This window comes from Crassostrea angulata, chromosome 3 (assembly GCF_025612915.1).
Source record: "Crassostrea angulata isolate pt1a10 chromosome 3, ASM2561291v2, whole genome shotgun sequence".
In the NCBI taxonomy this organism is placed as follows: Eukaryota; Metazoa; Mollusca; class Bivalvia; order Ostreida; family Ostreidae; genus Magallana; species Magallana angulata.
In genome coordinates this window covers 12,911,182-12,923,334 of record NC_069113.1, presented here as the reverse complement: position 1 = coordinate 12,923,334, position 12,153 = coordinate 12,911,182, and the positions used below count along the sequence as shown (strand labels likewise).

Sequence of the window (12,153 nt, the reverse complement as noted above, 5' to 3'; positions counted from 1 at the left end):
AACATTATAGAAAATTGTTACTGTTGAACTTCAAAATCTTGAATACAGATATCTCAAATACAGTGGATACGTCGAAGTGATTGGTACGTCCCAACAACTTATTTTTCAAGTATTTCACCCTTGATATCTGGAATATCAGGATATCGCAAAGTTTTTAAACAGTCCCATCTAGTTCAAGATAACAAAGTTTGACTGTATACAGAATCCCTCTTAGATTTCTTTATGGACATTTGCTCCAGTATACACTAAATATCATCTTTATAACTCCATGATATTAATCAACTCTATCATCTAAAAAAAAATTCAAGGTGCTTTCAGCATTCAAGACTCTACATTATACATTCATACATGTCTACATTAAGGGGGAGAACATTTTTTAGTTTTTTTACCTGTACTCTGTATATTGTATAAGGAAGAAGCCCAGTCAGTATGTAGGAGCCAGCTTCATCTAGATTGGTACTGAATCTTCTGTCATTGAGGAAGATATAGTACCCTGTGATGTCGCCATTCGGGGTCTCTGGGGCAGACCACGAGACCTTTAAGATTGTGTCACTGATTACATACACCCTAGGTGAGGGCATTCCAATAGGAGCTAAAAATGGATTGTAAAAGTCTCCATTTCAATGCAAATGAGCTTCTGTCAAAAATGTGTTTAAATTTCTAAATCATAATAAATAGTCAACCAACTTTTATTTGTGACAACTTTACTTCCCTTTTAACCAGTGATTAACTTGTTAAAAAGTTCTGCAACTTTTTACGGTATGTGACCAAAGTGTCTTTATTGATATTTTATGCAATTTTAAAAAACACCAAGGGTGTACTCATTTCTAACCTCCAAAAAGTTCAGGGTACTGTATACAGGAAAATATTCGCCCCTGTTTTTATTTTTGCCCCTTTCGCCCTTGTTATCAGTGTGCCAATTTAAGACTGGGCGAATTCCAATGTCTCAAATCATCTCTCTTTTAACACAATTCGGTGGATTCAAGATGAAGCAAAACTGTGTGAAAGCGTAGAAAGGCGAGAATAACACAGGGCGAAAATAACCCTGTATACAGTATCTCCAGCGTCTACTTGTTATTTAAAAAGTACATGATAGAAATCTACTAGAGATTTCCGAACTGCAAATGAGTAAATTAAGATTACTCGTGCAGTTTCCGTTCGACCAAACGAATATACCCCAAATGTCTGGTTCGTGGTGAGAAATGATTGCAACAAAGAAGCTCTCAGAATTCTTAGTTTTCTTAAAATATATAAAAGTTGACTTGCAGTACCATAAAATAGTAATACAATCAATTTTCTTTCATATTACTGTAGATTCCTATTTAAACGCGAGGTTTTAATATCCGTGTGAAATCCCAGAGGAGCATCTAGCAAATTTTGAAATCTTACTTTTATTATTTTGACACATAAAAACTACATGAAACAATGATAAAAATTTGTCATTTGTGATTTTATGTTCTCATGATTTTGATGTAAAAAGGCTGAATTGTGGAATTAAGTACTTGTGTAAAATAAGGAATCTACAGTATAAATCAAATATATGTAACACTGACCTCCGTCCAGAGTCTGAGCAGACATTGGGTTACTGGTGATGAACTGTCCCCCATGGATTGTGATGGTCAGGTACACCGTGTATAGGGTGCTGGGGCGGAGATTCTTGACCAGGACACTGGTCGTCCAGGGGTCATATGTCTCTGTCACATTGTGACTGTCACTGAAAGCTTCAAGGGTGAACTCAGTCACATAGCCCTGGAGTTCTACCACATCTATACAGAAAGCAGAAAAAAATCTTACTTATACAATCTAGTCATACAGTCCTTTGCAAAAAATCAAGGACACATATTTAATATTACCTGGTAATCAAAAAATGCAAGATTTTTAACCATAAAAGAATGTTCAACAGTTCTAAGTTAATATATGTATCTCTTTAAGCACCTTTAGAAAATTCTCAGAGATTTTGATACATACCTGGTGTTTCCCATGAAACCTGCAGAGTGACATGGTCAATAGGTACAACATTGATGACCGCCGCCTGGCGAGGGAATCCCCCGTAGGTCGTGGCTTCCACCGAGTCTGAACTAGTCAGCTGACCTACACTGTTGTACACTGTTATTTTGTAAAGATAAGTGGTGAACAATGACAGACCCCTGTCCTCAAAATAATGGGAGGTCCCTGAGTAAATGCTCAGCCATGAAGGGTTTATAACTGTGTCTGCAATAGAATAAGTTATGGTATATTTTTTCATGATACTACATTGTATAAGTAATATTGAATAAATTACCGGTATATTCACTGTTTTAAGATAAATGGAGATAATAAACAAGACATATACTCATATATTATGTACAATAAACATACGAGTCTCTCTAGTTTGATGAGTAAATATAGTGTAATAAAAAACTGAATACCTTCTAGAGGTTGTCTAAGCATCTTTCTCATAAGCTCAAACTGAATGTTTTGGCCGTTAGCTCTCCTCGGGTTATCCCAAGTGACGGTGATTAGGTTTTGAGATATGGGGGTGGGGATGGGAGGGTCCATACCCTCAGGGACAGTTGCCCAAGTCTGGACAGGAACATGAGCACTTTCTGTACACCCTCCATCTACAAGAAAAAAATTAACTAACTCATGCTTTGACACTATAACTTAAGGCCAGAACTCAATCTTATAATGCCTAAATGAAATAATTCTGCATCTCTGTCATGCAAAGGTAATAATTAATCACGTACGGCAAATTAGTTTATCACAAGTTAAGTAATCACAAATAAGAAAGTAAAAGCTTCCAAAATTTCACTTCATTGCTGTCATTTTCAACTTTAAGATATAGACACAGGAATCTGAGTCCTCTTTGAATTGTTGTAGACCTTACCTGAGCACACAGTGAGAGACACCGAGTAGTTGGTATAGGGCAGCAATGTGTTCACGGTCACATTGAAGAGACTGACATCACGGATCTCTATCTGCTCCTGATTCAGGCGAATTACGTAATACTCCAGGACTCCATTGGCCCTCACGGGTTTAGTCCAGGTCACAGTTAAAGAGGTTGGGCTGTTGATAGTTACAACAGGGGTCATCACTCCTGTAGGCTCTAAAGCACAGAAAATACAATTAATTGCAGAGCTGCAAAAAGTTACATCAAAAACATGGACTGTTACAGTCAGACCAGTTCAATTACTGGCACTATAGAGCCCAACTGGCAAACCACCTGTCTATTGATTCAGGGGACCTGGGTTCAAATCAATGACTGGTGTGTTATTGTTTCTCCCATTCTGTTACAAGACAATCAATATGTTACAATGATGATTCAACATGAAGAAAATTGGGAGAAACAGAGAAAAGTATGATGCACGAGTCTTACTTGAGGATTTGGTGATGACGGTGCTCCAATGTGAACCTAAACTTCCTGCTCCATTTACAACTATAACTCTGTAGTCGTACACAGTAAAGGGGGACAACTCCGACATATCATCCACATACTGCTGCTTGGCCTCAGGAAGAACCTTTGTAACCATGGTGATGTTTGATGTGCCATTGATACGGCGCTCTATCTGGTAGTAAGCAATCAAACCGTTCGATTTCTCAGGCATGGACCAGTCTACTAGTATGGAGGTTGGGGTCAGGGATTGAAGTGCTGGGGCGGACATATTTTCAGGAACTTTGAAAATAAACCAAATCACAAAATTATTAATTTAAAAAATTGGAGCATTTAGTTTTGATCTGGTGGCTTGCTTATTTTTTTCTGAAATAAAATTTGAAATATAATACATCTAGTGTACAACCAATAATTCAAAAACCCTTATAAACATCAAGAATTTCACAAGATATTGCAGACATTTCAATATCTTAATTTTCTTTTTTTCAAATTCTTATAGGACACCCAAAATCATTTAATATACAAAATGTGTTCTACTGTACAGTAGTTTTACAACTATCTGATTGACTTTACCGTCTTCTAGTGTCCTGATGGTGGATGAACTGGCACTCTTTCGACATCCTCCTAACGTACAGGCCTCCACGTGAAACATGTAGGAGGAAAACGGGCTGAGGGAGTCCATCCTTCTGTTGGTTGTCTGGCCATTCAACTGAGACAGTATAAAACAACAAATAAAAAAAAATTATTTGCAAATTTTGTTTGTTAAACTAATTTTTCTGGTACATGTACATGTATACAATATATTTATTATTGTTATATTCAGTATTATATTCTCACTATTAACTGATCTATATAGACAAATAGTCAATACAGTAATTGTAATATTAGCTCGTCCGAAAAATGTTGACCGGTCAATATTTTTTTATTATTGACCAGCTAGGAATAATATCTAGAGAATATTCCCTCTTTTTCAATTAATCACTTCTGATTTGTTGATTCGTAAACGGTGATGTAAATAACTCTTGCGACTCCAAAGCAACGTGACGTCATAATAGACAGCCAGTCAAGGCAAGTAACAAAGGACGCGCAATGCGATGGTTTGCTTTCAGAACGGATATAAGGATTTGCGAATTACTGTGAAGTAAAATAAGGTACATTGTAGAACATCTGTATGTTAATTCTTTCGGTCGGCGGAATACCACCAGTGACCGTTTGATGCTGAGGATATTTGGAAATGAACTTTGCACAAAATTGAATTTGTGAATTCTTTGTTGAGCTGAAAAAATTACGACGATCTGTTTTCAACTACTTTCTTAAATTTTGGTTTGTTTCTTTATATAACAAGACAAATGTTGACCGTGTTTCAGGCAACATTGATTATATTAGCCCCCTTGGGATGAAAATATTGCCCTACACTTCTCGTCGTGCAATATTTCGTCCCTCGGGGGCTAATATAATCAATGTTGCCCTCAACCCCAGTCAATATTTGTATAATATAAATGTAATTTTTCTCAAACATTGTAAAACAGAGAGGTTGTTTAAGTATGACGACTATATTAAAAAGGTAATACTTAAAGTTTTAAAGTTTTGAAATAAATATTATAAATATGCATTACTTGACTTGTTATAATTAGGGTACATTTATTATACTTACCACAGCAGTGAGGAGGTTATTTTGATACACCCTGTACTCCATCACTACGCCATTAGGTACTAGTGGAGGCACCCACACTATATCCACATAGCGGGCTCCAATAGATGGAATCAATGGTGGGTCTATACCCCTTGGCTCTATTAGGATAGAAGTTTGCACATCAATATATGATGTTTGATATGTAGCATTTGGCTCAAGATTTAAAACATTAAGAAAACATTTTTGTTAATGGTTTAAATTTCTATGTGTTAGTTCTCATCAAATGTTGCATTTTTTGAATATTCAAGGTTTTCAAACTGTTAACTGATTTTGTTACCTCCATATCAAATTTTAACAATTGTATTGAAAAGCTTGAAAGTAATGAATATTTAAAAGCTTATTTACATATATAATTGGAAGTAAATATATGATTTCACCCGTTCTGTTTCAGCAGCTCTTGCATTCCTTGCATGTTAATTACTTCTCAGACTTAACCTCACAAAGTTTACGGTAAGTGGATTTCTTCCATGTCCTTTCACACTTAGGTTTTATTTACATGTATAATCAGCTGTTTTTTGTTGACTATATACTTACTGTCCTGCCTTGTAGTCTGTTTGCTCCAGCTTGACTTGGTTTCTCCATGCGTGTTTTTGGCAACAATTCTAAATTCATACTGCGAATAGGGCACTAAATTCTGTTTTGTGTGAATGAAAGTAGTTGTTGGTCCAAAAATGCTGAAAATACAATTCTGTAAATGTTATTTAAAAAAAAAAAGGCAAAAACTTTTTGAAAAGTTAATTTTTTTAAAGTGAACTTATTTAATGAAGTCATGAGAACCTGTGGATTTTTTTTTTTGCTATTTCATTTCGAAGTGAAGATACAATCATACGATATGATGAAACAAAACCTTACTCATAAATGGTGGTTCCATTCAGTAGGAGGTCTCTGAATTGGACAGTGTACTGAGGCTCTTCGACAGAGTTGGATCGTCCTACCGGCTTCCACATCACTTTCATGGAGGTGGGGGTCTCTGATACAAGATCAGGGGCAATAACTCCATCAGGAGCTGAAAAAGCAAAAATAGGAAGGGTCAATCATTTTTAATTATCAGATATCCATGCTGCCATGTTCATTTTTTTCCCCCCAAAATTAACTTGCTTCATAGTTTTGTAAACCAAATACTTCATTAAAAATCAATACTAGTTCTTGTGTAACAAATAATAAAGTATGGGCTGGTCTTAAAGCTGAACACCGCTCGTTTATAGGCATCGTCACACAGGTACCTGGTATATAAACCCTCTGATTTCATTACACCAGATTGCACACCTGAAACTCGTGGATGACTTGTAGTATTCCTTTTGTTGTCTTTGGATTATATGCATTTAATTTTAATTCTATGTGCATATTTTGTTTGTAAATAATGCATTGACCAATTTCATTGATAATAGTATTCTTCTGGCTTAAAAAAAGTGTGTAAAATTTGATAATTTTATCGCGACCGAGTAACATGACGAGGCAAGATGTATGTCCACACAGGTGAGACCTCTACAGTGAAATACTTGGAACTATTTAGAGGTCTGCGCTTCACATGCAAATGGGGGTTGTAGGGACAGCAGTGATGAAACAGAAATATGGCAATCAGTGCCTATTTACGAGCAGTGTTCAGCTTTAATTTGGCTGTAAACTTTTATAAATAAATCACGTAGACTGACATATTATGAACTTAAAGAAAAAGGGAATTAAATAAAACAAGACTGAGTAGATTAAAGAACATACTCCCTGGAGGCATGTCCATAGTGAGGATGTTACTGAGAATAAAGCCAGCAGTGTTTGAGGCATTGACCTGAATCACAAACTGTGACCGAGGAACCAGGGGGAATACCTCAATCCACTCTGAGGCATTGCGTCCATTGAACAAGGTCCTCCTCCCCTGGACCAAGGTGTAGTTGTCAGAATCTTCAAAGGAATAAAACGTTCAGTAAAACAATGCCATAAGGAGATATCTTACATGTTCTTGTATTGGGTGTGGAACTGGTCAAATCAAAAAGACCAATCACACTCATTGTTCACTTAATTACATCCATACACATTGTTAACATAATTATAAATATTTTGCTTAGATTTGATGTAAACTTTTAATTCGCTTTGGTAGTATATGTAGATATATCGTGAATGAATCCTTCATTATTTTTTCATGCTTTCTTATGTTCCAAACTCCGTACCTCTATCGGCATAGAATTCTCCTTCTGCATCGATATCATAAAATATGACCCCATTGGCTTCCTCAGGTGCATTCCAGTAAACTTTGACTGTCCTGGCATCGACAACCTCTGCATTCATCACAATATACCCAGTGGGTGGGGCTTCCATTGTCCGGCCCTTCACCATCCCACTGGAGCCACACCCCCTCACAGTACAGGCCGACACCCTGAGAGTTTGTAGGCTGTAAGGGGCCAGTTTCTCTATGGTATAGGATCTAGTCAATCCACTGTATATCTTCACTTCATTGTGGTACAGATGATATGATATTATATGTCCTTAACAAAAATGTATACAAGATTATGATTGACGGGTTTCATCTGAACTTACAAATCTAAATGGAATAGAATTTTGTAGATGGAATGGTAAATATTCTAGTCTGTTATCAGTTTTTACACTTCTTTACAGTACATTTATTTTAATATCTAAGAAAGCCATTACTAAATACTCTAGACTCTTCTTTTTTTTTTTTTTACCAAAATATGATGAGAATGTTTCATGCATCTTACCATTAGGCAATCCAGGTACATCCCAGGTGATAATGAGGGAGTGGGGGGAGGGGGAGGAGATCTGGGGGTCAGGGACCATCTCTGGGGCACTCTCCTCAGTGGTAATATTGGTTGGTTTACTCAATGTACACCCTCCTAGTGTACATGCCTACAAACACACGACAGCCTATCAGCATAATCCTTACATGTACAAGGCACATCAATTAACGTTACTGCAGAGCATATCAATACAGTAAAAAACAGTTATAGCAAACATGCTTATAATGAATTGACGCTTACAGTGAAGTGATTTTCATTCCCTGTGACTTTATTACATGTACATGTTGTAAACTTGATGGATATAACGAATTACGTTTATAACGAATGAAAATTTCCAGTCTCTTGAGACATTGTTATAAGCGTGTTTTACTGTTTAATCATTATGGTATTTATAAAAAAGAACATTGCTGATTTTACCAAGAACACTTGCGTGTACTGTAAATTTTTAAATAAATGCTAGGTAGTAATTACCTCGTAAAATCACAGGAAGCATGCTTTGCAGATTTTCAAATAATCTGTTTGGCACTTGTGTTTTGATGCAAAACATCAAATTGCAAAATTTATTACTCATCTGAAGAAGTAACCTACAGTATAAAACACCCCACTTACCCCCACCCTGATGAAATACTGGGTCCCTGCTTCGAGGTCCGGTATGACATAATCGGTGAAGAAGTCCGAGTTGTTATAAACCAGCTCCCCAATGCTGGAGACGTTTACAGAGACATACAGCAAGTACCGCTGTAAAACACCGTTCAACTGGGCGGGCTCTGACCAGCGGGCCTCACTGCGAGTGTTTCCTATACAGATATCACTCATAAGATTACGCTTTTAAATTATAGTTGTCACAAATAATTCAAATACAGTAAAACAGTTCTAGCAAACACACCTATCATGAATTCATGTTTACAGAAAAGTTTCAATTCCACTAGATCTGAATTATCCTAATCTTATCTGATACACAAATTATAATCAATCAAAATTGTTTGTCCCTGGCACTTTGTTCAGTAAAACGGTTATAGCGAACATGCTTAAAATGAATTAACGCTTACAGCGAAGTGATTTTCATTTCCCATGAATATATAACCTGTTGTAAATTTGACAAATATAACGAATTACGATTATAACAAAGCAAAATCACCCATCCCTGGTGCTTCGTTATAATTGTGTTTTACTGTAAAAGCATTCTACTTCCTTATTAAATCTTAAATTCAAGTTTTCTGAAAATTTTGTATCGCTCATAGTTCAAACAGAGAGAAAGAAGTTGAATGTCATACCAAGGACAACAAGTGTGGGGGCTTCCATAAATGTGGGGGGGAGCTGGGCCGTGCTGAGGGTGGTTGGTGGTCCATCGGTACAGCCCACACGGGTACAGGCCCGCACTATTATCTGGTACCCTGTGTATACCTGATAAATAGGAAGAATACATATGAATGTATACTGGTCATTGCTCAACGTTTTTAGCTCATCGAGACTGAGGCTGACAATGTTTTTTGAGGGGTGTCAAGTTCAACTGCTACCCTCCCAAACAGCTAGGCACTATTTATTTTATTTTACTGAATGTCTTAATTTTAAAGAAAAATTTACTGCTTTGACATAGGAATTACATGAATTTGGTAATTCATGAACAGAAAAGATTATACACTGCATCTAAACCAATCGGATTTCAATATTTAACATGAAAGTATAATAAAATGTTATATTATATTGTAAAATTTTTATATGATATGATATCGTATTAAACTTTTTGAACATCATGATATGATACATTATATAAATAGTGCCTGTTTGGGAGGGTAACAGTTGAAATTGACACCCTGTGAAAACCATTGTCAACCGACGCGAAGCGGAGGTTGACAATGGTTTTCGAGGGGTGTCAATTTCAACTGTTATCCTCCCAAACAGGCACTATTTATTTTGTTATACTGAATGTCTTTTTTAAAATTTTTAAGAAAATTTTACTGCTTTTATATAGGAATAACGTGAATTCTACAGCGAACCGTACGCGCATAATTTTCGCGCATGTAACATTTTTTAATGTTACCCGTTGCCAAGTGCGTTGCTAACGCTGAGGGTAATAGTAAATATTATTAGCTGCGTCTTAACCAATCAGATTTCAGTATTTAACATGAAAGTATAACAAATCATATTGTATCATTACATATTACAGTATTATATTGTATCATATGATATATTATACAATGCAATATTGTATAGTGTCATAAGATGCAATATTGTATAGTGTCATAGGATGCAATATTAATCCTATTTTATCTTAGTGTATTGATAAAATTTGTATCTTACTGTAACAATACTGTTTTTGGTATATGATATACAATATTGTGTCAAACCACACTACAATATCCATAAATATCCAAGATCATTCACTATGATTTTCATATGATATGATAAAGGTGGTCTCATAAAGGTGATGCCTCATAAAGGTAATTCCTCGTCTCGGTGAGCTTTGTAATCTATGAATACCTATGTTTTACTACTGAGACAGAGAGAAACTCTTAAAAAACTGATTGTTGGTAAAGCTTTACTTGAAGTCCTGTGATGTTGAAGGAATAGCCACCTCCAGTGTACACTTTCACTCCGTCTTTATACAGGAAGTAACCCGTCACAATGCCATTAGGCATGCCTGGAGCCTTCCACTTCACTAACAAGTGAGAGGTGCCTGCTTCTGCTGTTGGAGGAAACACATTGCCTGGTGCTAGAAAAAAAAAGTTGCAGAGCTTCAGGAAAGTTTTAAAATTTAACATAAAACTTTTTTCTTAATATCTTAGAAAATCTAGAGAATCTAGTATTTTGATAGAAGAAAAATACAATATTTATTTGAATGAATATGCCAGGGTGTAATTATTATTGTATACCTTCTTCAAAAGTAGTGACAGCCACTCCCTCGGAACTCTCACTGCACCCTCCCCCGGTACAGATGGCCACTTTCACAGTGTAGTTGGTATAGGGGATTGCTGTGGTTATTTTACCTGAAAGTAGATTTCAAGTAAGTTTTTTAGCGTAACAGATTTATTAAATTATCACAGAATTGCAAATAAATTACAATGATGGCAATTCTGAAAAAAGAAACAGTAGTCTCACCATTGTAGATGGAGGTATCTGTTAAGACGGTTTCTATGGGAGGCAACTCCAGCCTGTCCATGTTGTAAGCCCTCAGTATGTAACGAGAGAGAAGGCCGGCGGAGGACTTGGGTGGATACCAAGAGGCGGAGATCTCAAACCCACTCAGGACTGTTACACTGTATGGGGGCCTCACTCCTATTGGGGCTATCAAAATATGAACATATTTACATTTAAATTTTATTCACTTTTAGAGTGAATGGTTCAGTCACACCAACAGTATGAGAACACCAGATAAAAAGCCTTTGCATCAGTTATATAGTACTGATACTATAGTACAGTTACTGTAATAGATTTTTTATTGACATGTTTGAGTACCTCCTTCTTTAGTTTTGCCATATACCCAAGGGCTGAGTCCTGTTCCTGCATCATTACTGGCCAGCACTCTATACAAGTAGTCTGAAATCAAATCAAAAACTCTGACTGTCTGCAGAAACTAAGGATATGATTCTTTCCAGCATCAAAAACCATAGGAAAACATGTTTGAACAATAATCTTTCTCACCGGAGTAAGGCTGTAAATCCGTGTCCTCAAACTCTCTCTCAGTGCCATTATAAACATTTCCCACAATATCGTGTTTACAGTTGTCATCTGGCAGATTAAAGGGGGTACATCCATCCATGTTAACATTCTCCAACTTCCCAAGATGCTCAATCACGTTCAGTCGGAAATTGCGGTAGTAAGGGTATTGATGCATAGTGATGTCTATTTTTGAAATACATCCTCCAAAACCTGAGACACGAAAATAAAAATAAGTTTACTATTAGCTGAAGAAATGAGTACTGTAGACTTTACAAGTACTTAATTCTGTGATACCGCTGTTGCGAATGTGGAACTCTATATTATTAGCTCACCTGAACCGAAGGTTCAAGTGAGCTTTTCTGATCACCCGTTGTCCGTCGTCCGTCTGTCTGTCCGTCTGTCTGTCTGTCTGTCTGTCTGTCCGTCCGTCTGTCTGTAAACTTTTCACATTTTCAACTTCTTCTCAAAAACCACTGGGCCAAATTTAACCCAATTTGGTACAAAGCATCCTTATGGAAAGGGGATTATAAATTGTTAAAATAAAGGGCACAGCCCTTTTCAAAAGGGAGATAATTGCGAAACAGTAAGTATAGGGTGCATGTCTTTAAAAATCTTCTTCTCAAGAACCACTGCACCAGAAATGCCAATATTTACACAAAAGCTTGTATATATAGTGAAGATTC

The 12,153-nt window shown here is 36.4% G+C and overlaps 1 protein-coding gene across 2 annotated transcripts in view; it reads right to left on the bottom strand.

Moving 5' to 3' along the window:
- The window catches only part of LOC128175396 (usherin-like), a 70,299-nt gene that overhangs the window by 37,015 nt on the left and 21,131 nt on the right, over window positions 1-12,153 (bottom strand). For both annotated transcript variants that reach the window (XM_052840990.1, XM_052840989.1), the window contains 20 exons: window positions 11,453-11,680; window positions 11,267-11,347; window positions 10,910-11,095; window positions 10,684-10,797; window positions 10,354-10,523; window positions 9,085-9,214; window positions 8,420-8,607; window positions 7,772-7,919; window positions 7,226-7,540; window positions 6,780-6,959; window positions 5,916-6,069; window positions 5,598-5,737; window positions 5,025-5,161; window positions 3,944-4,079; window positions 3,356-3,652; window positions 2,867-3,085; window positions 2,409-2,600; window positions 1,969-2,211; window positions 1,554-1,766; window positions 390-592 (listed from right to left, as the gene is read on the bottom strand). In XM_052840990.1, the coding sequence (XP_052696950.1) occupies window positions 390-592; window positions 1,554-1,766; window positions 1,969-2,211; window positions 2,409-2,600; window positions 2,867-3,085; window positions 3,356-3,652; window positions 3,944-4,079; window positions 5,025-5,161; window positions 5,598-5,737; window positions 5,916-6,069; window positions 6,780-6,959; window positions 7,226-7,540; window positions 7,772-7,919; window positions 8,420-8,607; window positions 9,085-9,214; window positions 10,354-10,523; window positions 10,684-10,797; window positions 10,910-11,095; window positions 11,267-11,347; window positions 11,453-11,680 (3,674 nt within the window). The remainder of the gene's footprint in view (window positions 1-389; window positions 593-1,553; window positions 1,767-1,968; window positions 2,212-2,408; window positions 2,601-2,866; window positions 3,086-3,355; window positions 3,653-3,943; window positions 4,080-5,024; window positions 5,162-5,597; window positions 5,738-5,915; window positions 6,070-6,779; window positions 6,960-7,225; window positions 7,541-7,771; window positions 7,920-8,419; window positions 8,608-9,084; window positions 9,215-10,353; window positions 10,524-10,683; window positions 10,798-10,909; window positions 11,096-11,266; window positions 11,348-11,452; window positions 11,681-12,153) is intronic.